The sequence below is a fragment of the Podarcis vaucheri genome (assembly GCF_965113315.1).
Source record: "Podarcis vaucheri genome assembly, chromosome: 6".
NCBI lineage: Eukaryota > Metazoa > Chordata > Lepidosauria > Squamata > Lacertidae > Podarcis > Podarcis vaucheri.
The window spans coordinates 85223721-85250750 of NC_138764.1; the positions used below are offsets into that span (position 1 = coordinate 85223721).

General features: G+C 45.2%; 1 protein-coding gene across 1 annotated transcript in view; it reads right to left on the minus strand.

The window, feature by feature from the left end:
* LOC309534182 (thyrotropin-releasing hormone receptor-like) overlaps positions 1 to 27030 on the minus strand; it is an 85592-nt gene that overhangs the window by 16564 nt on the left and 41998 nt on the right. The window contains exon 2 of the mRNA XM_082226279.1: positions 13499 to 14399. Coding sequence (XP_082082405.1) covers positions 13499 to 14399 — 901 coding nt within the window. The remainder of the gene's footprint in view (positions 1 to 13498; positions 14400 to 27030) is intronic.

Below are 27030 nucleotides of genomic sequence, written 5' to 3' on the forward strand. Positions count from 1 at the left end.
AAAGACACGAACAGCCTCTTATCGTTGCACATGTGGTGGGTAGCTGCTGAATCAACAACGAAGAAAGATCTAGACGTCTTCTGGACCTTTGCGACCTTTGGAGTGAAGCGTGAGACCATTGCCTTGTGCTGCGTTGTCCTGGACACCGGACCTTTGCCTTTGCTTTGGCCTTTACCACGCGATGAACTTCCGCTGCGCTGCTCTGTCTTGGCCTTGGGATATTTGCATTCCCTCTTCATATGGCCTAGACGTCCACACGAGTAGCATTTCACTGCCTTCAAAGCTTTGGCGCCCTCTGGTGGTTCCACTGCACTCTGGGATGACGTCTGTGAAGACTCCCCCTTACCCATGCAGCTAGCACCCCGGCGATCTGCTTCATTCTGGATCACGGCAGTAACATAGGCTACTGTGAGCTGAGCAGTTGGTTGAACAGCAATCTGAGTGGCAACGGACTCCCAACTTGGACCCAAAGAATGTAGTATCATGAAGGAATACACAGCCTCTGGAAAGTTGAGTCCTCTCTGTTGCAACTCATGTCTCAGATTCTGCATCTCCATCAGGTGTTTACGCACATCTCCACCTTCAGCAAGAGCCATGCCATGCAACCTGGCATAATAGTACATTGAGGAACCAGCTTCTGTCCTCAAGTGAGCCTCTCTTAAAGTGTTCCAAATTTCTCTGGCTGTGGTCTTTCCACGCAACAGACAGAGCTCTTCTGGGGATACTATCAACGTAAGCGTTCCCCTTGCTTTGGAATCCTTAGCTGCCCATTGAGCTGTAATTGGAGCTGGGGGGTTGTCTGTAATAACATTAAACAGACCTTCTTTCCGCAGAATTGCCTCTGCATAAAGTACCCACTCCGTGTAATTATTCCTATTGAGCTTAGGAATCCCAAAAGCTTCAGCCAGCTTTGCATTAGCCATCATTGCTGCTTTATACAAGCTGCGTCACAGTACAGCTTCCAAAAGCACTTGTAAAAAGTACTTTCGCTTTCCCAGTCATCCAAGCCTGTGAGCTTGTGCCTTCATCTGTATCGCGGCAAAACGGCTTTAAAAGTACAAAGTCCAGCCATAAAGCCATAACTTAGAAACTGGCAGGCTGCTCCGGGCAGCATGAGCACATACCTTCATCAATCAAACTCGACGCGCAGAGCAGATAACGCGATCCGTTCCTCTGTACCTCTGCCGGCATTCCGACTCAGCTTCTCAGTTTGATTTACGTCCTTCTGGGCCCGATTGCAGAGTCCTTTGCACAACGGAATGATGAACAGTACGTGCCACATGCTTAAAGTTGCTTTATTTTCAGTTCATTGTTGAGAAATTACAAACATGCATCTTGCCTCTGCTGGAGCAGAGAAGCAACCGTCCTTCTCCTCGGAATAACGAACACCGAGAGATCAGTGAAAAACAGGAAACCAGTGTACGTCACATCCAGCTTCCCATTCCCGTGTGAAAACCCAACAGTGCTCTGACTGTGGAATGTAAACATTGTCTTGTGACAAGCACTTTGCTGCACAGTGAAGAGAGCAGAAACCAACAGTTTGAGCCCCTTTTGCATCAATTACTGCCTCAGTGCATCTCAGCAGTGCCACAGGCTGATAGCATGCATGCCACGCCACATTGAGGCAGTAATTTGCTCTATTTGCAGTCCTTGTTTTGCTGATTTCATTTAATATTCTAATTTTCTGAGATTGTTAATTTGGGGTTTTCATCAGCTGTACGCCATGAACATCACAATTATAACAAATAACGGCTTGACATATCTCGCTTTGCATGTCATGAGTCCATCTCATATATTAGTTTCACCTTTTAAGTTGAATTACTGAAATAAATGAACTTTTCCACGAAATTCTACTTTTCCGAGTTTCACCTGTACCTCTCAGTGTTGTTGTAAAGATAAAATGGGGAGAAATAAGTACGATGCCCTGAGCTCCTTAGAAGGCTCTCATACACATTTTAATGAACCATGCACATATGTGTGTGAGCATGAATTTCACATGTAAAATCTTCAAAATGTGGCACATATTTTTTGCAACTTAAGAACAGCTCCTGGAACAGAAAAACGTCTTTGCCAAAGACACCTCTGGCCATTGCCTTCACTATAAAAAATGTTGAGAAGGTTATGTAGCAAAAGCATTTTTCTGTTCCTTGAAAAGGTGTTTGGCTATATATTCTGGTATGGTTCAGAATAAAAAAGTTGTTTTCATATGCAAGAGGCTATACACATTTTTAATGTTTGGTTTACTGCCACAATTCTTACAGTACTTGCAGATAACATCATTTTTAATCTGGGACTGAGAGCTCATAATGTACTCAGAGCAATACTTATGAATGAGAAAAGTGTGTCTATGTTCCATTGAAAGCTAAGGGTACACTATGGAATTAAAGATTTTTTCAATAATAGCATAATGAACAATCTAAATGGATATAGGATTTGGGTTCTGAAAACCCAAGCAAAGTATAAAATGGCTTTGGATTAGAAGATCTACATTTTTTGAAGTACAAAATTAAATTAAAATATTTTAAAATGCTGTGCAATTGATACTGGAATTTAAAATGCATGGCACCATTATATACTGTTGCACGTTGTGGAGCTGGGAACTTCTTTAAAAGGGTCCCCAACCTGCCCCATAGATGTCCTAGAATTGCCTTATTCAAAAATGCCTGGAAGACATTTGGAGAATCATTTCAATAACTGTGGATTGTAAAATACAGCTTCTTTTACCAGAAATAAATAAGGGTTTGGGTCCCAGTGAGGAAGCAGAGTTCATATTAAACCTTTTCATAGCTGCAAGGTCAATTATTGCTAAACATTTATATCCCAAAAGGCAACTTTCCATCTGGGGAATGTCTGGAATACGTCTGTTCCACATTGTCCTGCCCTGGCTGCTCCAAGCTCAAGTAACTTCCTATCATTCAACTCCTACACATTATCCCTTTCTTTGCATTATGTTTTTGCTCAGCTCTTCCTTAAGTCTCATTTAATTTCTGTTGTTTTCCTCTTTCTCCCAAGCAGGGGTGTCGCAAGGGGTGGGGGTGGGGTGCAGTCCGCCTCAGGTGTCATGTTTGGGGTGTGTGTGACAAAATCCCCCCGGGTGGATTAGCAGGGTGGCGCTTGCACCCCCAGCTGGCGGATTTTCGTGATTGGCGAGATCGTCATTGCCGAGGCGTAGCAAGGTCAAGCGGTAAAGGTAAAGGTAAAGGGACCCCTGACCATTAGGTCGAGTCATGACCGACTCTGGGATTGCGGCGCTCATCTCGCTTTATTGGCCGAGAGAGTTGGCGTACAGCTTCCGGGTCATGTGGCCAGCATGACTAAGCCGCTTCTGGTGAACCAGAGCAGCGCACGGAAACACCGTTTACCTTCCTGCCAGAGAGGTACCTATTTATCTACTTGCGCTTTGATGAGCTTTTGAACTGCTAGGTTGGCAGGAGCAGGGACTGAGCAACAGAGCTCACCCTGCTGCAGGAATTCGAACCGCCGACCTTCTGATCAGCAAGTGCTAGGCTCTGTGATTTAACCCACAGCGCCACCCGCGCCCCTTCAGGTCAGGTGGTACCCGACAGCAAAACAGCTAAAACCGTGCCAAGTGCCGCTCACTGGGCGGATTTGTGCGAAAATCTGCCCACCAGGGTTGTCAGCCCACCGATCGCACAAATATGACCGTTGTCACCCCCTGGCGGCCAGCGCTCATATCCCCGGCGGGCGGATTTCCGCAATTGGTGTGATCGCCGTCATAAAAATCCGCCTGCTGAACGCATAAATACGCCTGGTTTGGCATTCCTGGCATCGCGGATCTAGCTTACACTGAGAAGTCACCTAGCATTATTTCTGCCATCATGGCAGAACATGGCATCATCTTTGTAGCTGCGCAGTTCCCCTCTTCTGTAATTGCTTTGTTTTTGCAGGTCTTTTGGTTGACGTATCGGTAAGCAAGCTCTGTCTGGTATTTTGGGAGGGAGAGATGGCTTTCCACTACCTCATCATTTATGACCACAATTACTGGCTTGCCCTTCCACAGCAAAAGACTCTCACACAGTGAAACATCAAATAACAAGAACGATAGGCCAGCTTCTAGAAAACGAAGGGTTTCCTATGACATTTCCACTCGATTTTTGGCAGACCTTTGGCTGGTCTTAAGAAAGAAAGGAACAACAGAAAGCAGGCTGCCCTTAGCTGCCTTAATGAGCCCCGCGAAATCCTCTACTGGAGAAGGGCAGACAGGGTGCACATCTTAAATATTTAATTGCACTGGAGGAGGGAGGAGTTATCAGCCTCAAAGGAAGTCAATAAACACATTAAACTTTTTCTTGAGCCACAGAATGGAGGAGAAAGGAATGTTCTGCTCCTCACGAGTGATTTCCCAATACCTGTCCAGCTTGGAAAGGCGACATTCCATTCAATATAGGCGACCCCCAACTTACAAGGGGGTTACATTCCAGGCACAGCACACAAAGCCAAAATTGCATACAGTCATACCTTGGGTTACATACGCTTCGGGTTGTGTGATTTCGGGTTGCGCACTGTGCTGAACCCGTAAGTACCGGAACAGGTTATTTCCGGGTTTCGGCGCTTGTGCATGCGCAGAAGTGCTAAATCGCACTTTGCACATGCACAGAAGCACTGAATCACAACCAGCGCGTGCGCAGACGCGGTGCTGCGGGTTGTGAATGTGCTTCCCGCACGGATCAAGTTCGCAACCCGAGCATACACTGTATAGTCAAGACACACTGTGTGCAATGGCAGGTGGGATTGCCAAAGTTTTGATTTTGATTTTTTCTAAAAGCATCTTGATGATTGCTGATAGAACAGGGACTATCAAAAGTACACGGTTAATAAGAAAAGATGAGTCATAATTATATCATCAGCTTTTAGAGCTCAACCACTCTTAAAAACCTTTGCATCAGAGTTCTTCATTATAGCTAATGATCACACAATTATCATTGTTATTATCTTAATATCACGCCGTATCTTAAGATCACAGTGTAAAAAGATGAAATACATAACATAATATCACCAACATAATAAATAACACCCGTTTTTTCTATATGTTAAGTGATATGTACCTAGAATTCTCTGATCACTGTGTTTCTTGAAGATAGTATTTTATTAGCATAGTTAACTGTTCCTTCAGGGCAGTATCTTCTTCTTCTAATGTAATCTGATGTGGTTACTAGCGCTGTGGCTGTCAATTCAAATGGACACAAATTTCCCTTTTCCTCAGTCCTGGATACTTGAGAAGCTCTTAAAACTGCAGTGCTTAATTTCAGAATTTTTGGAAGGGTTATTGATCCCACTTCTGTTCTTCGTACAAGTTGTTCTCATTTTCACAAGAACCAAATGCAAATTTGACCATTACAGTTTTGCCGGGGAAGAATAATACGAAAGCTCTGGGGATTCCTACAGCTCAGGAAAGGTCTGAACGAGAGTGTTTTAATGGCAGTTTCCTCTAGAAAATGAGTATGTCCTCAAATCTCATGACAACTCTGCTTTATGCAAGAATGTCAGTCATTAAAATAGGCACGAGGGTTTCCAGGTCTCTTGCTTTACATGCAACAATATTTCAAGGGCTGTAGAAGACAATCCTTTATTTAAAGGGGTGTCTAGTCCAAGTCTGATTCAAGGATCAAGGATCCTAAGAAGGGAGAGAGCAGAGGGCCTTGAAGTTGCTACCAGCAGTTAGTACACAGACAAGAGACAGATCAGGCACAGGGGCTACCAGTTCCCAGTGTGCTGTAGTGGTTAGAGTGCTGGACCAGGGTTCAAATCCCCATTCAGCCATGAAGCTCGCTGGGCACCCATTGGCCGGTCACTGCCTCTCAACCTGCCTCTCAGGGTTGTTGTGGGAATAGAATGGGGAGAAGTTACGTACATCACATTGAGCTCCTTGGAGGAAAGTCATAAATGTAATCAATAAATAATAAATAAGTAAATAATATGGCAAAATGTGCTGTATTTCTATCTTAATTACAATAATTATTTCTTAGAATCATAGAATCATAGAATTTGATTTGCAATGACATAAATTAACAGATTAATAATGCCATGTAAATCTGTGCATAAGCGGCTGATCTAGCAGAATGTGTTTCACAGGCACACATAATGGTGATCTGTTCTCTTTTCTTAATAATAATAATAATTGCAAGTTGCTTTACAGTGTTTTTAACAGTGTGTTTTACTTGCTGCAACTCCCACTGGGACCTTAGGTTGAAGGGCAGATAACTACTACTACTACTACTATTACTACTACTACTAATAATACTGAGAATTTCCATTTTCATTGCCTTGGACTCAAAAGTAACATAAAGGAAAAAGACAGTCTTATCATAAACACAAACAAAATTGAGGAGAGCTTACATTTGCATCTCTCCTTTTTGAGTTCATCAGTAAAGAAAGGGTGATTGAAACATGCTTTATTTATTCAGCAATGTTTTGCACCTTGTTATTTCAGTCTTATAGTTTGTGCTGCTGTTTCCATCCCCCCCCACAATGTTTTCTCTTGCACTTTAATTTGACCTGAAAATAGTAACATGATTTTCAAATGGCAAATAATATTACTACTCTCAAGTTTTATCAGTTATCTAAAACTTTGTACGTGCTGTCTATGATTTTCAAAATTAAGCTAGAGGAAAACAAGTAAATCAGACACGGTTAATAAAAGAGTAATACCCAAGGCTGTATGTGTGGCAATTCAGGTTACTCATGCACCCCTGAGTGGTTTGATCAAAAGTCTTGGGTTTTTTTTAATGGAAATAAAGGCATAAAGCAATATTAAGTTCCCTAATTCTGAATGTGATCAATGCATCCGTCTCTGTTTTCCTGCATGAGCTACTCTCCAATAAATGTAATGTGATCTAACCAATTTGTCTTCAGAGCCAAACACTGTCTGATTTAGGTAAAACATCAACAACAACAACCACCCACAAGTATCCAGGGAATTGCCTAATGAACAAAGTATTGGAAACGCAGACTGGATATGCATTGGGTTGTATTGTGCAATTCTAAGAAACAGAACCCTTCTGTCTCCTTGAATTAGATTAACTACCGGTATATGAGGTGTAGCCAATGTAGCCAACACTTGTGGACTACAAATCCCATCATCCCTGGCCCCTGGCTATGAAGGTAAAGGCTGTTGGGAGTTGGAGTCTAACAACAGCTAGACTATATTATATCATGTTGAGGACCTTACTATGTTCTCAGTGGACTTTCAGTTATCTAAATATATTGTTTTTAGGCTCTAAACTAAAGAAACTGAAATCTGTTCGGGTGTCTCTGTGATGTAACTCCTTGAAAAATGTACTTTATGGAACAATACCATTTACCTTAATATCTGGGCTGCTAAACCTCATTCTTCAGCCTTTGACAGGTTTGTCTCTCCAGGGAAGTAGCAATGATGGAAGGTTTCCTTCAAGTGGTCTTTGTTCAATGCAGCCTACTTGAACAGATGGTTCTGCCTGTCTAGACCAGGGCACTGAAGCTTAACCTGAATTGAAAGGTGTTTTCCTGCTCATTGTTTCCAGGTTGAAAGTTCTCATTTCACTTTTTCAATAAGGAGAGATTGATTTTGCCCTTGAGTTTGTGTTTTCCTTATGAACTGGATTCCCTTGGTACTAGCAATCTAAGACATTTGCTTGCATCTCGCTTACCGCAAGCCAACCATCAGGGTTGGACCCGAGGCACAAACGACGTCTAACATCTTTTATTTTGCTAGCTAGCCAACTGCACAAAGTCTAGCGGGGGACTTTTTCTTGTCATTAAATTCGGCTCAAGCAAAATGTGCCACTGGAGTGCTTCGTAACAAATGCCTCACGCATCATGGCGATCAAACCACATGTCAACGAGGAAATTCCCCAAATTGACATGTTGAGAGAGATGTCCAAGCTCTGTGGTATTAAGCAGCAATCCATTTGACAGGCTGTTGATTTCGTCTGTGAGGCAGAAAACTCAAAACAATGACTACTGGCGATAAGTTTGCCAATCCCACAAGGGCAGCGCAGCGAAGGATTTTATAACGGCAACTGGCTAGGCTCCACCGACTGCCAAGAGTACAGCTCACTTCTGCTTCTTGCCTTCTATCTTGTTGGCTCCAAGAAAAAACAAAAAGCTCACAGAATATGAACCCCAGGAGGCAAGCTGTCTGACATCAAACTCAACAGCCCCCAAGCAGCCATCTTAACACAGTGCCTGCTCAGATTCCAAAGCAAGAGGCCTTATTCAGACTGCATACCAGCCATTTGAGAAGATCTAGGATAGCTCTCTCTGACATGGAGCCCTCCAAATATTTTGGACTCCAACAGCCGTGCTGTTTGAGGAGGTGTAGCCCAAATCATCTGCAGACCACCAGTTTGGGGAATCAAGCACATTTCATCCATCAAGTGAGTACACCGAAGATTTATAACAAGGAAGAGGGAACTTGTGAACACCAGAAGTTGCTGGACTGCAATGGCCATCAGCCACAGCCAACATGGCCAGTGGCCTGGGATGATGGGAATTGTAGTCCAACAACATCTGGAGAGCCACAGCTCTCCCCAGCCCTGTTTGGTTGGCATCTGTCTGTCTCGGGAGACAATGCAAGAGTATGCCTTCAGGAGGGGAAGTCAAACCATTTTAGAGTTACAGCGCCTGCCGTGGCTGTAGAGACCGATATGGGAGAGACATGTTGAAGCAGGTGAAGACATCTGCTAGGGCTGGTGCAGGTGTACCATAGCATTTCTTCATTCTGCGCTCTTCCCAGCAGTCATTTCTCCTCTGGTCATACTGGACTGTGCCATGCATGTTCTCATGGAAGGACATGACCATCTTCTGCACATCCTATCATGTTGGGCAGTGTGAAGAGTCATTTTCAGCTGGCAAGGTCCAAGGCCTTCAACAGGTCTATGAAGGCGATGAACAAGGGGCATCTCTGTTCTCAGCATCTCTCCTGCAACTGATGTAGTGAGAAAACCATGTTGACTGTTGACCTCTAATCTCTAATGCTGCATTGTACATAACTCAGAATATACCCTTCTGGTGAGTGACTGTAATCTGTTGAGAACTACATGAACAAAGGCCTTCCCCAAAGTACTCAGCAGGGGAATTCCAATCAGGACTGTCACCTTTTTTCTTGTAAAAGGTAAAGGTAAAGGGACCCCTGACAATTAGGTCCAGTCGTGACTGACTCTGGGGTTGCGGCGCTCATCTCGCTTTATTGGCGAGCTTCCGGGTCATGTGGCCCAGAGCAGCGCACGGAAACGCCGTTTACCTTCCTGCCGGAGTAGTACCTATTTATCTACTTGTACTTTGACATGCTTTCGAACTGCTAGGTTGGCAGGAGCAGGGACCGAGCAACGGGAGCTCACCCCGTCGCGGAGATTCGAACCGCCGACCTTCTGATCGGCAAGTCCTAGGCTCTGTGGTTTAACCCACAGCGCCACCCGCATTTTTTCTTGTAGAGGGTCACAAAGCCGGAGTGACCCATGTCTTGTGGCACGGATCCTGTTTCTCAACACTGCAAGAGAAGGCCATGGATGTGCATCATGAGGGAGGAGTTCAGGCCGGCTTTCAGCACTTCTGTTGGGGTCCTGTCCTGTCCTGGGGCTTCAACACATGCCTGGGATTTGATGGCATTCTTCTGCTCATCAAGGGAGGCAGGGACATCCAGCTCTTCTAAGACAGGCAGAGTCTGAACACTGAGCACAGGGACCACGTTTTCCCGCAATTACAGTTCTTGATAGTGTTCTGCCCATCGCTTCATCTGCTTGCTGCGGTCTGTGATGATCTCTCCAGCAAGGTTTTCAGGGGTGCAGTTTTCCTGAATGCTGGTCCAAAGGCTGTCTTCATGCCTTTGTGCATTTTGCATGTGTTGCCGCTGTCAGCAGCGAGCGGAATGCTCTCCCCGGCCCTAATGTATTGTAATACTATCGCCAACAGTGCCATTTCATGCAGCGCAGCTGCAGTTGAAGCAAATATAAAATCCCATCATTTTAAATCTGCAACAAATGTTCTATTTGCAGCTTCCATTCAAAAAAAGGTAATTTACAGACCCCTTAAAGAAGAACCCTAAATCCATCAGGTATGGTGTTTCCAACTCAACTGTAGTAAAATGAACATTGCCTTAATTGTGGGTCTTACGGACTGTAGCCCAAAGGACAGAAAACTCAGACGTAGCTTGAGTTTATGGCATAAAAAAAAATACTTTTTGCCATACAAAACACATTTTTGTTTTGCCAAGCTGCCCTTTACAACTGGTAATTTGGGATGGGAGATAACGAGGAATATAGAACCAGGACAAAGATGCTAAGAGAAAGCGGAAGACTTCCCCCTACTGGCTAAAAACTGCCATTATTACCATTCAGAGATTCACTTGGGCACCTGCAAGTGAAAAGTATAGACTAGTATTACTTGTATGCCACTTTCGCTTTTAGGGGCTTTCTGCACAAATGTATCCCAACTATATTTCAGCCTTTGCAAGACTCTCCTGCAAGCTTCTTTGATATGGGAACAATGCTAAAACACTGTTTAGGTAGTAGGCCTGAACTGGCCATTCCCAGCAAAACCACCTGCTCCACCCCAGCTTCACTAAGAATCAGCAACCTGATTAGAAACCCACAATAATAAGCCTCACAGATCAGGCTGCTTTCGAAAACCATTTCCAGAATCACGGACGAATAAAATGTTAGTGTCATGTCCACATCATACATATAAAATACATGACTTCCCCTGAAGTTTGTTTGTTAAGGATTCTGGAATTTGCAGTTTTGTGAGGGGTAAACAAACATCTGCCAGGTTTCTTTTGGGGAAGCCATGACTGTTGAAGCACTATAAATGTGCTTTAAATGTATAGTATGGGTGTGCTGTAGAGGCAGTGAAGAAAATAGCCTTGCCCCTGCCCCCCCCCCCTTGAAAACAGACAATGTGATAACAGCAGTATATTCTTGAGAAAGAGACTTAATCAGCAGATAACCATCTGGAAAGGCCCTCTGAAAATCAAGCTCTTCTGCTGTTCCTCTGGGTTATTTATTTATTTTTCCTGCCTCAGCAATGATCCCAAATTAGAGGAGTTAATTAAACATGATCTCAGCTCGGAGAGAGCCACTCTGGTAAGCAATGTGTAATCTAACACTCTCCTAATCAGGCGCATAATTAACAATTACACGGCAACAATAATTGCCGCTGCTCACACACACTTTCCCCCCTTTTCTTTCTTCTTCTTTTTCTTTTAAGGAAAGCACCACTTCTCCTCTTTGATCATGAGCTGCAGAAAATCCATGTCCCTTTTGACTGAAGTGTCTGCGACGCGTTCAGCCTTAGCAGGATTCTGACTGGGGCGGGTATAGTGACTGCAATCTTGCGCAGACTGCAACATTTTGTTGCAGGGCAACACATTTTATCCATGCAGCTCAGAATGGTGTACGTAATCTCTCTCCCGCACCCCTCATCACAATAATCCTGTAAGGTAGGGTAGGTTAACCAAAAATGACTAGCCCAAGGCCACCGAGCGAGTAATTTTAACCCAGCAGAGGCTTACTAGTTTAGAAGAGCAGGTAATAGCAGCTGCAAACTAGGAATTCCAGAGTTTAAAAACCCACTTCTGCTCATTAAGAGGCCTAGAGAAGACTCAGTTACTTCCTCAGACTTCACAATCTGCAACATGGGATGATGATGATGATGATGATGATGATGATGATGATGATAATAATAATAATAATAATAATAATAATAATAATAATAATAATAGGTAAAGGTACCCCTGCCCGTACGGGCCAGTCGTGACCGACTCTGGGGTTGCGTGCTCATCTCGCTTAAGAGGCCAGGAGCCAGCGCTGTCCAAAGACACTTCCGGGTCACGTGGCCAGCATGACGAAGCTGCTCTGGCGAGCCAGCACCAGCGCAGCGCACGGAAACGCTGTTTACCTTCCCGCTATAAAGCGGTACCTATTTACCTACTTGCACTTGGGGGTGCTTTCGAACTGCTAGGTGGGCAGGAGCTGGGACCAAACGACGGGAGCTCACCCCGCCACGGGGATTTGAACCGCCGACCATGCGATCGGCAAGTCTTAGGCACTGAGGTTTTACCCACAGCGCCACCCGCGCCCTGATAATAATAATAGCAATAACCTATTTAGAGGGTATTGCAACCACAATGACTAAGATAAAACTTTACAGAGTTGTCGCAAGGATAACAGCATTTCACATAAATTATATCCCTATTATTATTACTTCCTATCTGTTTAAGAATCCTGTCATTTTAACAGGAAGTGCTATATAAATACAATCTTTTGCTATTTTATTACTATTAAGGAGACCTCCACCAATCAGAAAAACTTACCCCTACAAGGTTTGCACATGTTCAGAGGCTATCTTTTAGCCAGGTGGGCAGTGCCAGGTCTGCCATTTTATATATATTATGGATGCACTTTTAGGCTTTCATTTTGTTCTATTTTTATATACTAGGTCATTTATGTTTTTGTCCTCTGTGAGTTGTTTTGGAAAACTTTTCGGGGGGGAGGGGAACTAATAAACACAATAAACAAACAAAGAAAGAATACAGTTTTAAAACTCTAGCTTTCTAAATGCACTTTCAGAGTTGAACCCTGCCATTTCAATGGAGTCCAGGGCTCGGATCAAGTCCTTAATTATATTTAAATGACTGACAATGGAAGTGAGCAGAGGAGTGCATCTTCATAGGGTCTTCCTATAGTTGCTTACTCGGAAGGAAATCCCATGGTGCTCAATGGGGCTTTTTTCCTAGTGAAGGGGAAGAGGTGTAGTTCAGTGGTAGAGAATTGGCTTTCTGTGCAAGAACTGCCAGGTGTAATCCTCAGCATCTTCAGGTAGCGCTGGAAGAGGCACCTGCCTAAAACCCTGAGAGCTACTGCCAGGTAGACCAATATAAGCAGCTTCCGCAACCTCGTTCAGTTTTATAACCAGAAAATGACCTGGTTGGCCGTGGTTAACTGGAACAGTAATGGCATCTCAATGGCCTTTTCATCCAGCTTCCCTAAGACAGGCAATATAAATCATCCTGAGATAATGACACTGCTTTGGAGTCAATGAAGGCTATAACCAGGAAAAATCATCCATGGTCTAAAAGAAGCAAGACTGAACTGATCAAATCTAGAGAACTGCTCATTTTTATATTTAAAAATAAACCCGGGGAATCAGTCATGGCATCCTTGTTTATCTCCTAGGCTTTTCCTTAGGATGTTGCTATTTTCATTGGAGAAATGTTGCAGGACATGGAGTTATATGTTTAATATTTTATTATGTTTTTATATATGTTGGGAGGGGTCCAGAGTGGCTGGGGCACTATTATTATTATTATTATTATTATTATTATTATTATTATTATTGACTAGGACGTCCCTATTTCCATTGGAGAAGTGTTGGAATGCCAGCACTGCACCAGATACCAACCAATGATTCTGAAGTCCTGGGATACAGCTGCCTCCACCCCACTATCCCTGCCACACACCTCTTCCATTTGCAACCACCCCTGAAGAACATTAAGAAGAAAGACCTGTTTCCTGGAGCTCAGAGCACCCTTGTTCCCCCGGCAGGAGAGTTTCATGGAGCTGGAGGTGCTGATAGAGCCACCATGTTTGCTCGGCCGGCCAGCGTGCTGCGGGGTGGCAGGCAGCGGGTTCATGAAGAGGATGCGGGCAATGAGGCCGTAGAGGACAGTGGCCAAGCCCAGGGGGATGATGTAGAAGACAGTGAAGTCCAAGAAGTAGATGGGCATGTAGAGGTTCCTGGAGACCCGGTAGCCGCACTTGACTTGCGTGCCGTCGGCGAACAGGACTTGCGACGTGTCCACCAGGAAGAACCACATGAGGCAGTAGAGAGAGGTGAACAGCCACACGCAGGCGATGATGCGCTTGGCCCGGGCCACGGTGCAGAGCAGCTGCGCCTTGATGGAGTGGCAAATGGCGATGTAGCGCTCCACCGTGAAGGCCGTGATGGAGCAGGCTGAGATGTTGATGCCAAGATACTGCAGGTAGGTGATGCACAGGCAGCCAGCGTAGCCGTACACCCAGGAGGCTACCACTTCTGAGATGTTGGGCAGCCCCGCGGCCAGCAGCACAATCAGGTCGGCCACGGCCAAGCTCACCAGGTAGCAGTTGGTGGGAGTCACCATGTGCTTGGTACGAAGGACCACCAGCACCACCATGACGTTGCCAGCGATGCCCACCCCGCAGATCAGCAGCACCAGCAAGATGGTCACCACTTGCACTTCCAGGGGCAGCTGAGGCATCTTGTCCAGAAGAGTCTGGTTGGCACTGGCATTGCCCACCGGAGCCCCAAAGAAGTCCCAAGACTGGTTCTCCATGGGTGGATCCCAGTTGGGTTGTTTTCCTTGATGCTGATGGTGCCTGAGCCTGATTAGGGCTCCCAAGCCAAGAGGAACTTCAGCAGGTATCCTGAGGGGTGGGAGAAAAAGGAAGGTTAGTTGGTTAGACCAGAGTCTAATAGTTAGAAGAGGGATCTTTAACTGGGAGTTTGGGTTCAGGTTACAGCTCAGCTTGAAGATCATTGGGCAGTCTTAGGCAAGCTATTACATCTCAGCCTCTCTCCCACACTTCTTATATGGAAAGAACAACAGTGGCCTACTGTACAGGACTGTTGTAAAGATTATGGACTCCAGAGTTTCTTGCAAATCATCTTAAGACTTGGACAGGTGGCAGAGAAATACTCAGATTAGGCCCACTGACTTCAGTTGAATAATGAGAGATCCTTTCCAGCTTGATTTCAGTGGATCTAGAATCACAGAATTGTAGAGTCGGAAGGGAACATGAGGATCACCTAGTTCAACCCCCTGCAGTGCAGGAATCTTTTGCCCAACGTGGGGCTCAAACCCATAACCCTCAGGTTAAGAGTCTCCTGCTCTACCAGCTGAGCTGGCAGACAATGGTAATACACTGTATATGACTAAATCACATTATAATCAACAGCCACGATTTCAGTGATTCCATTCTGAAATGGTTCTACTCTGGGTGTGATTTAGTCAGATACAACAACCATTATAATTATAATTATAATTAATATTAATTTATATTGGCAAGTTCTAAAACCCAACAAGAAGACAGAACACTGATCTCTAGGGATTAATCTGACCCTGGGAAGTGTGCCTCTGAGCATGGACAGACTGCATTTACCTCAGCACAAAGTAATTACAGCTTACCACACCCACATCTGGAATAAGGGCACAGGGTTCCAATATCAGAATGTGTGATCCCCATGGACATTTCACACACACACAAACACACAGTTTTTGACAGTGGCGACAGCATCTTCTTACTGCCACAGACTAACACAGCTTCTCTTGAAGATAGACAGCGAAACGTCCGTTACTCCATTGTAAACTAAAATAAGAAATGATCTTGTCTTCACCAGCAGCACTGTCCAGCTCTAAAATCAATGCTAGAAAGTGTGTTTATTATCACTTGCACATTCTCTGTGAATGATTTCTGTTAACAACTGTAATTGTCACTGTCTGTACCTTCTGCACTTCCTTGCCTTCTGATCTCACTTTCACAACACTCCACCCAGCTTTGTATTTATGCACCTGAAATTCAGGGAAACATTTAATTGATCTGATGGAAGTGGACTAGCGTTCTCAAAAGCTTATGCTGTAATAAATTTGTTGGTCTTTATGGTGACACAAGACAATGTTGATTTTGCTGCAGTTACTAACTCTACTTACTTGGGAATCCTAATCCCCTCTTAGCCCCATTGTACTGAACAGGGTTTACTCTGAGTAGACATGGTTAGGGCTGCAGCTTTATACAGCAGCTGTCTCTGTGAAAATTGCTCCATCCTAGTTGAAGAATCCTTCCCTGTCCTGCACCCTTGAAGAATTTCTTTAGCTCTGTCTGTAGCCAACAGAATCTCCCGGACCCTTTAAAAAGTGCGTCCAGAGTGCTGTAGCACCAGCAAATTTTTGGTGATGTTACGTTTCGTAAGGAAGACCCCGCATCCATCAGAGGCTGACACATGTTGGCAAGGATCTTCCCTGCCTGAAGGGCATGGGAAAGAGCCATTGCGCAGTGACAGAGCACAGGAGGTCCGAAGTTCAGTCCTCAGCATCTCCTCTGCAATGGTCAGGGAAGTCAGTGACAGAAAAGATCCTCTCCCTGAGATCCTTGGAGAGCGACTTTGCTAGTCAGAACAGATCAGTGATCTTCAACGAATGAGCCCCGCGGGACCCATTGCCAAACCTATAGTCCAATCTATGGTGGGTCATTATTAATTACTTACTTAAATTTATATACCGCCTGTTGTCCATAGATCCCAGGGCAGTTCACATCATAAAATTACAATATTACAAAAACACAAAATATGTAATTAAACAACAACAACAAACCAACCAACAATTCCTCCTTATAACAGCAGCACTACTCCCACTTTGCAAATATATGGTTTATGCGTATATATCTGTGTATGTACAGAGAGGCTGGGAGAGAGAATGAAAGGAATCGTTGTCCCCCCTTTTCCTAAAAAAAACACGTTTAAGGCTACTCTCATTTTCCTACTCATATCGAAATACTGCCCCTCAGTGAGGCCAAACTTAGATTCGCAAAATGTTTAGGGGTATGCGTACCACTGCGTCCCCCAGAAAAAAACCACTTGGTATGTCTAGGTTCAAGTTGGGTCTGAAAAGGCTGGAGGCAGCTGGAACAGACAACGGACCAATGGCTCAAATCAACAGAAGGCAAAAGCTCACGATATGCCCCATAGCTCTCACGTCACTCGACTTGTGTCACCCTCGAGGCTGCCACACAGCTCTTCTTGGGCTGCAGGAGGTCGCATCGGGGGTCTGGCGGAGCGCGAGCTGGTTTTTGGACTGGCGCGCACATGGGCGCACGACGGAGGGGAGGACGCGCGTACCTGGGAGAGACCTCGCCGCGCGACGCGCCTCGCTCGCCGCAGCCCGGAACCAAACTTGAGAGTCCCAGATGCGCACAGAGGAATGCGAGCAAGTAAATCCAAGCGAGGAGAGAGAGAGAGAATTGGGGATGGGGGAGAGAGAGAAAGAAAGGAATGAGATGTGGGAGGGGATAGAGAGAAAGAAAAGGGACCAGACAGGAGAAGGAATCCAGGAAAAGTGAAACTTTACCATTGGAAGGCAGCGGCCCCGGCGCGGGCATCGGAGGGCGCGGCTGCGTCTTGGAGCGACTTCCTACCTCTCCAAGTCTCGTCCTTCTGCCTGTCCGCCCTCCTTTCCCTGGCTTCGGGTATTTACAGCGACCCGGAGCTGCCGCAGTCTGCTCAGCATTTGCCTGCCAGCCATGGGTGGGCACCCAGGCACCTTTGCCAGCAGCGGGGTCCTAGCGCCCCCTCGATGCGTTTCGGGGCGGCGGCGAAGGATGATGATCCGGGGCGAGGGGAAGATCCTCCAGTGGAGATCTTGTTGGTCTTCCCTCCGTGGCTGAACCCACCCACCTACCCACCCGCGCCTCCGCCTCCTCCTACCCCAGGGCGCAAGACCAGCCCGTTTGGCCATCCAATGCCGCCCCATCCCCACCGCAACTGTAGCTGGCAGGGGGTCGTGCGCCTTTAACAACCGCTGTGCAGGCAGATGTGCAACAGGGAAGGCTTCCCTCTGCCCTCCAAACGAGGAAGAAACTTCACCTGTTGATTTTCGGCCTATTTTTCAGCTGATAAAGGCACAAGTGGGTGGGGGAAGAGAGGTAACCTCACACTTGTGGCAATGTGGCATTTTGGCTAGGCTTAAGTAGGTCTGGGGGACGCGGATGGCGCTGTGGGTTAAATCACAGAGCCTAGGGTTAAATCACAGAGCCTAGGTCAGTGGTTCAAATCCCCCAACGGGGTGAGCTCCCGTTGCTCAGTCCCTGCTCTTGCCAACCTAGCAGTTCGAAAGCACATCAAAGTGCAAGTAGATAAATAGGTAAACGGGAAGGTAAACGGCGTTTCCGTGCGCTGCTCTGGTTCGCCAGAAGTGGCTTAGTCATGCTGGCCACATGACCCGCAAGCTGTACGCTGGCTCCCTTGGCCAATAAAGCGAGATGAGCGCCGCGACCCCAGAGTCGGTCAAGACTGGACCTAATGGTCAGGGGTCCTTTACCTTTACCTTTTAAGTAGATCTGGGCATGTTGTGGGTGTCCTGATGGGCGACCACCTGCTAGATAGGAACCAAACTGCCTTGTACCGAGTCAGGCCGTTCGTCCATCTAGCTCAGGGCGTCAGGTGGGGGGACTGCAGCATGAAAAGCATACGCTGTACCCCAGCCCTTGTCTTGCCTCCTCCTTGAAAACATGGACATACTCCCTTGAGCTCCTCAGAAGAAAGGTTGGAGCCAAACATAACAAAGCTGGGGATCTCCCAACAGCAGTTAGCTGCCTTATCATAGACCCTTAATCCATCTAGCTCAGGGCTGTCTACTCAAACAGGCAGTGGGTTTCAAGCAGGAGTTTTTCCGGCCCCAAGCAGTTGAACCTGGAACCTCCAGTCTGCAAACTTTGCCACTGAGCCGAAGTCCTTTTCCTTTGTAAGGTGAACTGATGGTTCAATCCAGGGTGGTTTTTATCAATGGGCGCATATGGTTTTATTTTTATTTTTTTAAAAAGACATTTATTAAAGTTTTACAAATTATATCAAACAAAACAATACACACAAACACAAACAAAAAAAGAACAAGTATAATTTCAAAACCTTATTTTCTTAAAACTTACTTCACCGACTTCCTCATACCTCCCCTTTCTGCATTCCCATTTCAAATATTTAGTTCAGCAAATCCTCACCCTTAATTTTATCTAGTTGTCAACCTTTCTTTTCTTTTAACTTAATCTTTACAGCTGTACATTTGATTTTTAAAGCCACCTCATTCTAGCACACATTGATTTTGCAATGTTTCTTAAGATAGTTCTTAAATTTCTTCCAATCTTCTTCCGACGTCTCTTTTCCCTGGTCTCGGATTCTGCCAGTCATTTCTGCCAATCCCATGTAGTTCAATCACCTTCATCTGCCATTCTTCCAAGGTGGGTAGGTCTTGTGTCTTCCAATACTTTGCAATGAGTATTCTTGCTGCTGTTGTAGCATACATGAAGAATGTTCTATCTTTCTTTGACACCAATTGGGCGACAATGCCCAGGAGAAAGGCCTCTGGTTTCTTAAGGAAGGTATATTTAAATACCTTTTTCATTTCGTTATATATCATTTCCCAGAAAGCCTTAATCCTTGGGCACGTCCACCAAAGGTGAAAGAATGTACCTTCAGTTTCTTTACATTTCCAACATTTATTATCAGGCAAATGGTAAATTTTTGCAAGCTTGACTGGGGTCATGTACCACCTATAAATCATTTTCATAATATTTTCCTTTAAGGCAGGGGTGCCCAAACTTTTTTCAAGGAGGGCCAGATTTGATGAAGTGAAGGGCTGTGAGGGCCAACCAAAGTTGTTGCGCTTTTTTTAGGATTGAAATTGTTGAGCTTTTTTTTTAGGGTTGAAGTTGTTGAGGGGTTTTTTGAGGATTTTACCCCATAAACTGCCGAAGGGGCCGGATTAGGCCCCTGAAATGGACTTTGGACATGTCTGTGGTAGAGCCTTTGGCCAACAAGGGAATCAAAAGTGTGCTAAAGGTGGGAAAGGAGGTTGCAGAGGAGCTGAACGGATTACTTGCATCTGTCTTCAGAGCAGAAGACTCGCGAGTAATAAGGTGAAACAGGAGAGATGCGAGCCGGGAAGGGCGATAGAAGGGCCCGGCCGGGCGGCGACTCACCTCGCAGGCCATCCCTTTGGCCCAGGCGAGGCGGCGGCGGCTGCTCAGCGACCTCCTTACCCGTCTCCTCGTGAGGGAAACGCTGCGGCAGCGGCGGGGCGCCTCCGGCGGAGCAAGACCGCTGGCCTGCCTCCCCCCCCCACCATCCTCCTTTTCGCCGTGCCGCCTGCACTTCCGCTGCCTCCCGCTCTCGGCAGGCCCTCCCGGGCGTCAGGCTCTGAGGGCGAAGGCACCCCACTCCACCACGCCCATCTGCAGCATGGCCCCCGCCGCCACGCTCCCGCCAGCCGCCCTGGCCGCTTCGCCCGCCTCCTCCTCGGGCTCGAAGCCCGGGTTGTCCCGGCTCCAGGCCTGCCTCGAGCAAGAGGAGAGCGGCGGCAACGGCGAGCAAGACGAAGGAGGAGGAGAAGGAGAAGAAGTGGCGGCGATTCCGCCGCCGCCGCCGCTGCCCGGCGGGTCCCGCAGCCGCCCCAGCTCCAGTTGCTGCAGGCCGCCGGGAGGGCAAAGTCCCGCTATGGCCCCCCGACCCTGGACGAAGGCCGCCGCCACCTCAGAATATTTCTCTCAGGCCGGCCGAGTAACGGCGCGGGAAGGGAGCTCCTTCGCTTTCTCCACTGTCCGCCTTCCAGCCCCCCATCCCCGCCCACAGCGCGCCGCCTCGCAGGGGGAAGCGGGCTGGCAGCTACATGGGCCACATGATGAGGTCTGGCGGGCCGGATTCGGCCCGCGGGCCTTGTGTTTGACACCCGTGCTTTAAGGCATTACATGCCGTAAATTTCATACCGGCGGTCCACAACTGTTCCCAGTCAGCAAACATAATGTTATGACCAATGTCTTGTGCCCATTTTATCATAGCTGATTTCACTGTTTCATCTTGTGTATTCCATTTCAACAGCAAGTTATACATTCTTGACAAGTTCTTAGTATTGGGTTCTAACAATTCTGTTTCTAATTTTGATTTTTCCACCTGGAAGCCAATTTTCCTAGCTTATGGTTTTAACAGGGGTTGGCAACCTGTTCCCTTGAGGCTACACGCAGACTGGGACCTGGTTATTTGGCGAGAACTCCAACACATTGAAGAGGCAGAACTTGTTTTGTAGAAGCCATGCTCAATCTTCCTCCGCAAAGCTTGTTCTTCTTATATGCTTAGCAGGTCAAGCTTGATGTTTTTCATCAAAGGACTGAGTGCAGAATTTATTAGGCTCGTGGGTCTGAGGTGAACATGAGAAATGGCTTTTCCAGAAAGGTTTGCTTTATGATGACGTCTCAAAATCCAAGCTCCTGGGCACAGCTAAGTTTGACAAAGCGTATGAACAGCTGTTCTTCTCCTCACCCAACATGTTTATTGAATGCAGGAAGGAAGGAGTGGGAGAACTTCTGCTGATCTTGCTGGCATCAGCAGACCTGGTGTTTGCTATCCTCACCCCACTGTAAGGTGCTAGACACATGGAAGCATGCATGGTCTCCAAGCTGTCAGAAACTCTGCAAAACTGGGACTCCTGGTGGCATGAAGGAGCCTCCCTGTGTTGAATAGTTTCATGTTAGCACTGAGCACACAGAGGACCCAGTAGGTGCATCAGTGCTAATGGTTGTGCCACTGCAATGAAGGTGGGTGTTGCGGGGGGGGGGAATTGTCCAGAACTGAGTTTGGGGTTTTTTTTGGTTTTTTATTTTTTTGGGTTTTTTAAAAGTTTTTATTTCTACTTTTCATGTTTATACATTTCATTAATTTTACAACCATTTTCACATTTCAAAGTTTGACTTCCTCCCCACCACCCACCTTTCTGCAGAGGCAGACCAGGCAGAGGGCCTTCTTGGTAGTGGCGCCCGCCCATCAGATGTCATGGAGATAAACAACTATCTGACTTTTAGAAGACATCTCAAGGCAGCCCTGTTTAGGGAAGTTTTTCATGACTGATGTTTTAATGTACTTTTAATCTTTTGTTGGAAGCCGCCCAGAGTGGCTGGGGAAGAAATTTATTATTATTATTATTATTATTATTATTATTATTATTATTATTATTCCTTACATTTATTTTTTAATATCTTTTGCATATCCAAATTCATTTAATTTGCTCATTTAATTATCTACTTTAAATATATACTCTTACAAAACTGCAGATTATTACAATAATCCTGCCAAGGTTTTTAGCTGTCTGCTAGTTGTAAATATTCAATAAACCATTTCCATTTTTTAATGAAATGTTTGTTATTTTGATTTCTTATTCTCCCAGTGAGTTTCGCCATCTCTGCATATTCCACAAGTTTTTGTATCCATTCTTCCTTTGCTGGGACTTCTGCTTGTTCCCACTTTGGGGCAAGTAGCATTCTTGCTGCTGTAGCAGCACACATAAATAAATTTCTATACAATTTAGGTAGTTCTGTCCCTATAATTCCCAAAATAAAAGCTTCTGGGTTTGTTTGTTTTTTACAAAGGTTATTTTGAACATCCTTTTCAATTCATTATATATCACTTCCCAGTAAGCTTTAACCTTACTACAAGACCATCACATATGATAAAAAGAACCTTCTTTCTCTTCACATTTCCAACACTTGTTTGATTTAGATTTATACATTTGGCAAAAATGGCAGAACTGAGATTTTGATCACCTAAAGCAGGAGTGTGGAGCCCCTCTTATCTTGATGGCCACCTCAAGGGGGAGGCCACATGCCAATGGTAGATAGAAATGGAAGAGTTGATTCAAGCAGAACTGTTGTCCAGGCTTAGTTTTGTCCATTCTGCGCACCTCATTTTTGTAATAAATAAATAAATCTGCATAGTGATTCTTTATCCTTTAGGAAGCTGTCAGCTAGCAGTTTTGGTCCTATCTGAAAGAATCAATTTTTCATTAAACAATAACTATGTTTGCCTCTCTTTCCCCCCCAAGCACAGCTTTCGATAACAAACAGGATTTGTCTAAAATTAGTTTAAGCGAGGTTTTTGGTTTTTTGTCTAAACAAAAGGTATACATGACAATTTAATTTGGAGTGTAGTTTCCCTCCCACCACACACATAGAAAATTACACAGTTGCATTAAGAACCGCCTACTAAATCATCAAAGGTAATTGAAATTGCAAATGCCACAGACTCAGTCTTTGTGGCAACCTTCTCAAGTATAAAACATGAAGCACTCTTTGAAGAGTCTTGTCCTTTCTTTGACTTAAACAATTTGTGAAATATAATTAGGTTGGTTTTCATTACTGAAATTTGAAGTGTTTGCTTCTTTTAACTGTAACTCGTACCCATAGAATCTGGTGATGAAACTCTTTTTTATATTTGTTGTTAAGTTGTGGGTGAACATATCAGACACAGTGATTCTTCAAACAGCTCTTGTTTATTCACAGGCCAGAACAGAACTGAACTGAAGGGTTCAGTCAGCCTGCTTATATAGAGCTCCAGTACAACGTAACTGTAGCAATTTTCTAAAACTATCCAATCACTGAACGCCACTTTTGATCCCTTATTTGCATAACTATCTACAGTATCCCCCTGCTGGCCCAGGATGAGAACTTCAGTACATAACATCTGTGATGAGTTCATCCTTCCTAGCCTTCTTGGTTTTCATTCCTGCTGCCCAAAGAGAAATCTGCTGTACTTAGTAGGGTGAGGAGATCATCATGATAATCCTGGCATGTTCAAAACAATGAACAAGGAAAAACAAAACTCAGGCATCATCTGTATATGAAATGCCACCTATTTCAATAAGGTGCAATCTGAAAGCATGTCGCTGATCCATGAAGTAATCTCCCATCATTTTATTCTTTCTTAAAAGGTGGTACACAAAGTCACAAAACTCTTTTGTGATAAAAAAATACCCCTGCCTATCTCATGTTGATAAAATTGCTAGACTTATTATGAAGTATTCATTCTAACAGGCACAAAAATATTGTAAGTACACTGGTTTTGAGGGGAGGTCAATATAATTTGAATATAGATTAAAACATGTGCCCTTAAGACTCTGCCACATTCCATATGGGTCTTTCATTTCCGTAACTTTGAGTACCTTTTGGTCCTGGAAACATGCCATTATTCTTCCCCTCAAATAAGTTTATTGCCTTTCAGACAATAGTAGGATCCCAAAGCAAGGAAGGCAATTTTCTCTTGCTGTTTTCTGTTGTTGCACACCCTCCAATACTATCCATTTACCCAAGTCAATATCAGTTTTGGAGATGTGGTGCTGTGCAAATGGGTTACATAGTTGAAATAAGGCTGGGCACCATATAGTGTAGAGACTGGGAACCTGATGCAAAATAAGGAATAGTCATCAAAAAATGAACACGTATCTCATACCTGCCAAGTGTCCTAAAGGGAAAAGAAACGTCCTGTTTTTTCGCCTGATAATGCTGGCAATTTTGGGTGCTGCACTCTTGCGCTGCAACCTCGCCCCCCAAAAAGCACATGGGTCACGTGATTTGCCCGGGAGCACGTCCTGGAAGACGTCCTGGTATTTGATCTGAAAAAGTTGAACGCTATGATATCTACATCCTGGCAACCAGGAAGAGAGCCTTTTCTGTTGTGGCTCTAACAGAATACCCCACCTACCTGCCCACCCAAAAGAGATATCATAGAATCATTGAATTGTAGAGTTAGACAGCTCCACAACGGTTGTCTAATCCAGCCCCCTGCAATGCAGGGATCTTTCACCCATTGTGGGGCTCAAACCCACAACCCTGAGATTAAGAGACTCATGCTCTACCAGCTGAACTAGAACAGCAGCACGTATGACAAATGACATTGTATGATGTATTTTGCCTTCTTATTCCTTTGGTCAAGGCTGATTTGAATACCTGGCTCTTGTGAGTATGTCCTATTATTATGTACTGTGGTTTGTTGTATTGACAATTCTGAGTTGTCCTTTGGTATCTAGGCAGGCCAGTTCAATGCACTGGCTTTGATGCAGATGAAAGACCATTTCATTTAGTCAAACTTACCCAGATGTGCACTTTTATTATCTGCAGAGTTTTGTTTTGTTTTTTTAATCCATTGATTTTGGGCTGCATATCCAGGACTGTGCTTGTACTTACACAACAAACTTCTATTTCTGCAACACAACTTCCTCCTCCTCTGCTTTCCCCAGCCGCCCATCGCACACCATCAAAATTTGTTCCAGAGCATTGAGATGAGGATCTGGGAGTGCACAGGGAGAGGAAGTCCTGTTGTGCAAGCAGAAAACCACTCATGCAACATTGGATCCACCCCATTATCTAGATTTTTTATATTTTTTTATGTCCACTGCTTTTTATGTCCAACCAGCTTTTATTGCTACAGTGGTACCTCAGGTTAAGTACTTAATTTGTTCCGGAGGTCTGTTCTTAACCTGAAACTATTCTTAACCTGAAGCACCACTTTAGCTAATGGGGCCTCCTGCTGCTGCTGCGCTGCCGGAGCACGATTTCTGTTCTTATCCTGAAGCAAAGTTCTTAACCTGAAGCACTATTTCTGGGTTAGCGGAGTCTGTAACCTGAAGCGTATGTAACCTGAAGCGTATGTAAGCCGAGGTACCACTGTATTTTTAATTTTGCACCACTTTCTGTAAACCAGTTAGAATTCTTTGATTAAGTGGTATATATCTCTTACTGACATAGGAACCAACTCAAGAGGGCTGGGTGCCTGGGCACCCACAATAATATAATTGTGGAGATCTGGCACATGTGTGGGTGTCACTTCAGCCAAAGCATGGCTCACGTTTGGTCAGAAACACACAAATCTAGGGGAGAAGAAAGAATTGACTCACAAAATGAGAAAAGCCAGCAGGCAGCAGTGGCCCTGCCTCCGAGAGAGAACCAGTTCAGCTCCACCCTCAGCAGCCTGCTAGCAAGGCACCATTTCTAGGGGGCTGCCTCGGACATGGTGGCAGGGTCATTCTGCCTCCGAGTCTGAGCTCCTCCCCACAGAAAAGGGTGCCTTGCTGGCTGTGGAGAGGAGGAGGAAGAGGAGCTGTCGTTGGCCGCCACAATGCAGACGTACGACTTCACATGCAGACGTCTGCATTGCGGTGGCGGGCACCCACAATCCTGAGGGCAAGATTCCTGCTTACTGATTCCTTAATTTGAATGTGTTTTGTAAACTGTCCTGGATTTTGATAGCGGAGTGGCCGCCGGGACCACATAACACTGGTCCTGAGAGATCTGCATTGGCTCCCAGTACGTTTCTGAGCACAATTCAAAGTGTTGGTGCTGACCTTTAAAGCCTTAAACGGCCTCGGCCCAGTATACCTGAAGGAGCGTCTCTATCCCCGTCATCTGGCCCACACACTGAAGTCCAGCTCCGAGGGCCTTCTGGTGGTTCCCTCACTGTGAGAAGTGAGGTTACAGGGAACCAGGCAGAGGGCCTTCTCGGTAGTGGCGCCCACCCTGTGGAACACCCTCCCTTCAGATGTGAAGGAAATAAGCAGCTATCCTATCTTTAAAAGACATCTGAAGGCAGCCCTGTTTAGGGAAGTTTTTAAAATTTAATGCCGTATTAGCACTTGATTGGGAGCCACCCAGAGTGGCTGGGGAGACTCAGCCAGATGGGCGGGGTATAAAAAATTATTATTATTATTATTATTATTATTATTATTACATATAAAAATAAGATAATTAAGCAGGGAGAGCTGGAAACTGACACTGGGAACTTTTTAACACCCAGTAAACAGAAAAGCCAGAGTCAATTCTTTCTTCTCCCCTAAATTTGTGTGTCTCTGACCAAACTTGAGCCATGCTTTGGCTGAAGTCACACCCACACCATACATTTAAAACCCACAGCTCCCCACAAAAAATCTTGGGATCTGTAGTTTGTTAAGGGGGCTGGGAATTGTAGTTCTGCAAGGGGTAAACTACAGTTCCTAGGACTGGGGGGGGGGAGCCATGTGCTTTAAATATTTGTTAGATGCGTAGTGTGGATGTACCTGGTACGGGAGCAGCATGCAGCTTTTCCATTTAGTTCAATCATAATTCGAAGGCATATCTTACTGCTTGCTGTTCAGGCTCTTGATCCTGGTTCTATGTACCTGGGAGTAAAGAGGCCAGGCACATTCAAAGAAGCTTTCTCTCATTTTGCAGAGCAATTTCCCTGGGCACATAAATGTGTTTACAAATAGGAATTGCTATCAGTGAATTGCTAACATTGAGTGGGAGTGAAAAGGGCAAAGGGGGAAAACAGATTTGTTTCACTGAGACATTTCAACATACATTTTAAAAATGCTTTGTTAAACGGAAAGGCTATCTAGCAACTCAAATGCAACATGCATCCATAGATTAGGAATGTTTTGAAGCATGCACCTTATTAGCTGCAAGATTGTTCAACAAACACGTTAAGGGAAGAAGACTT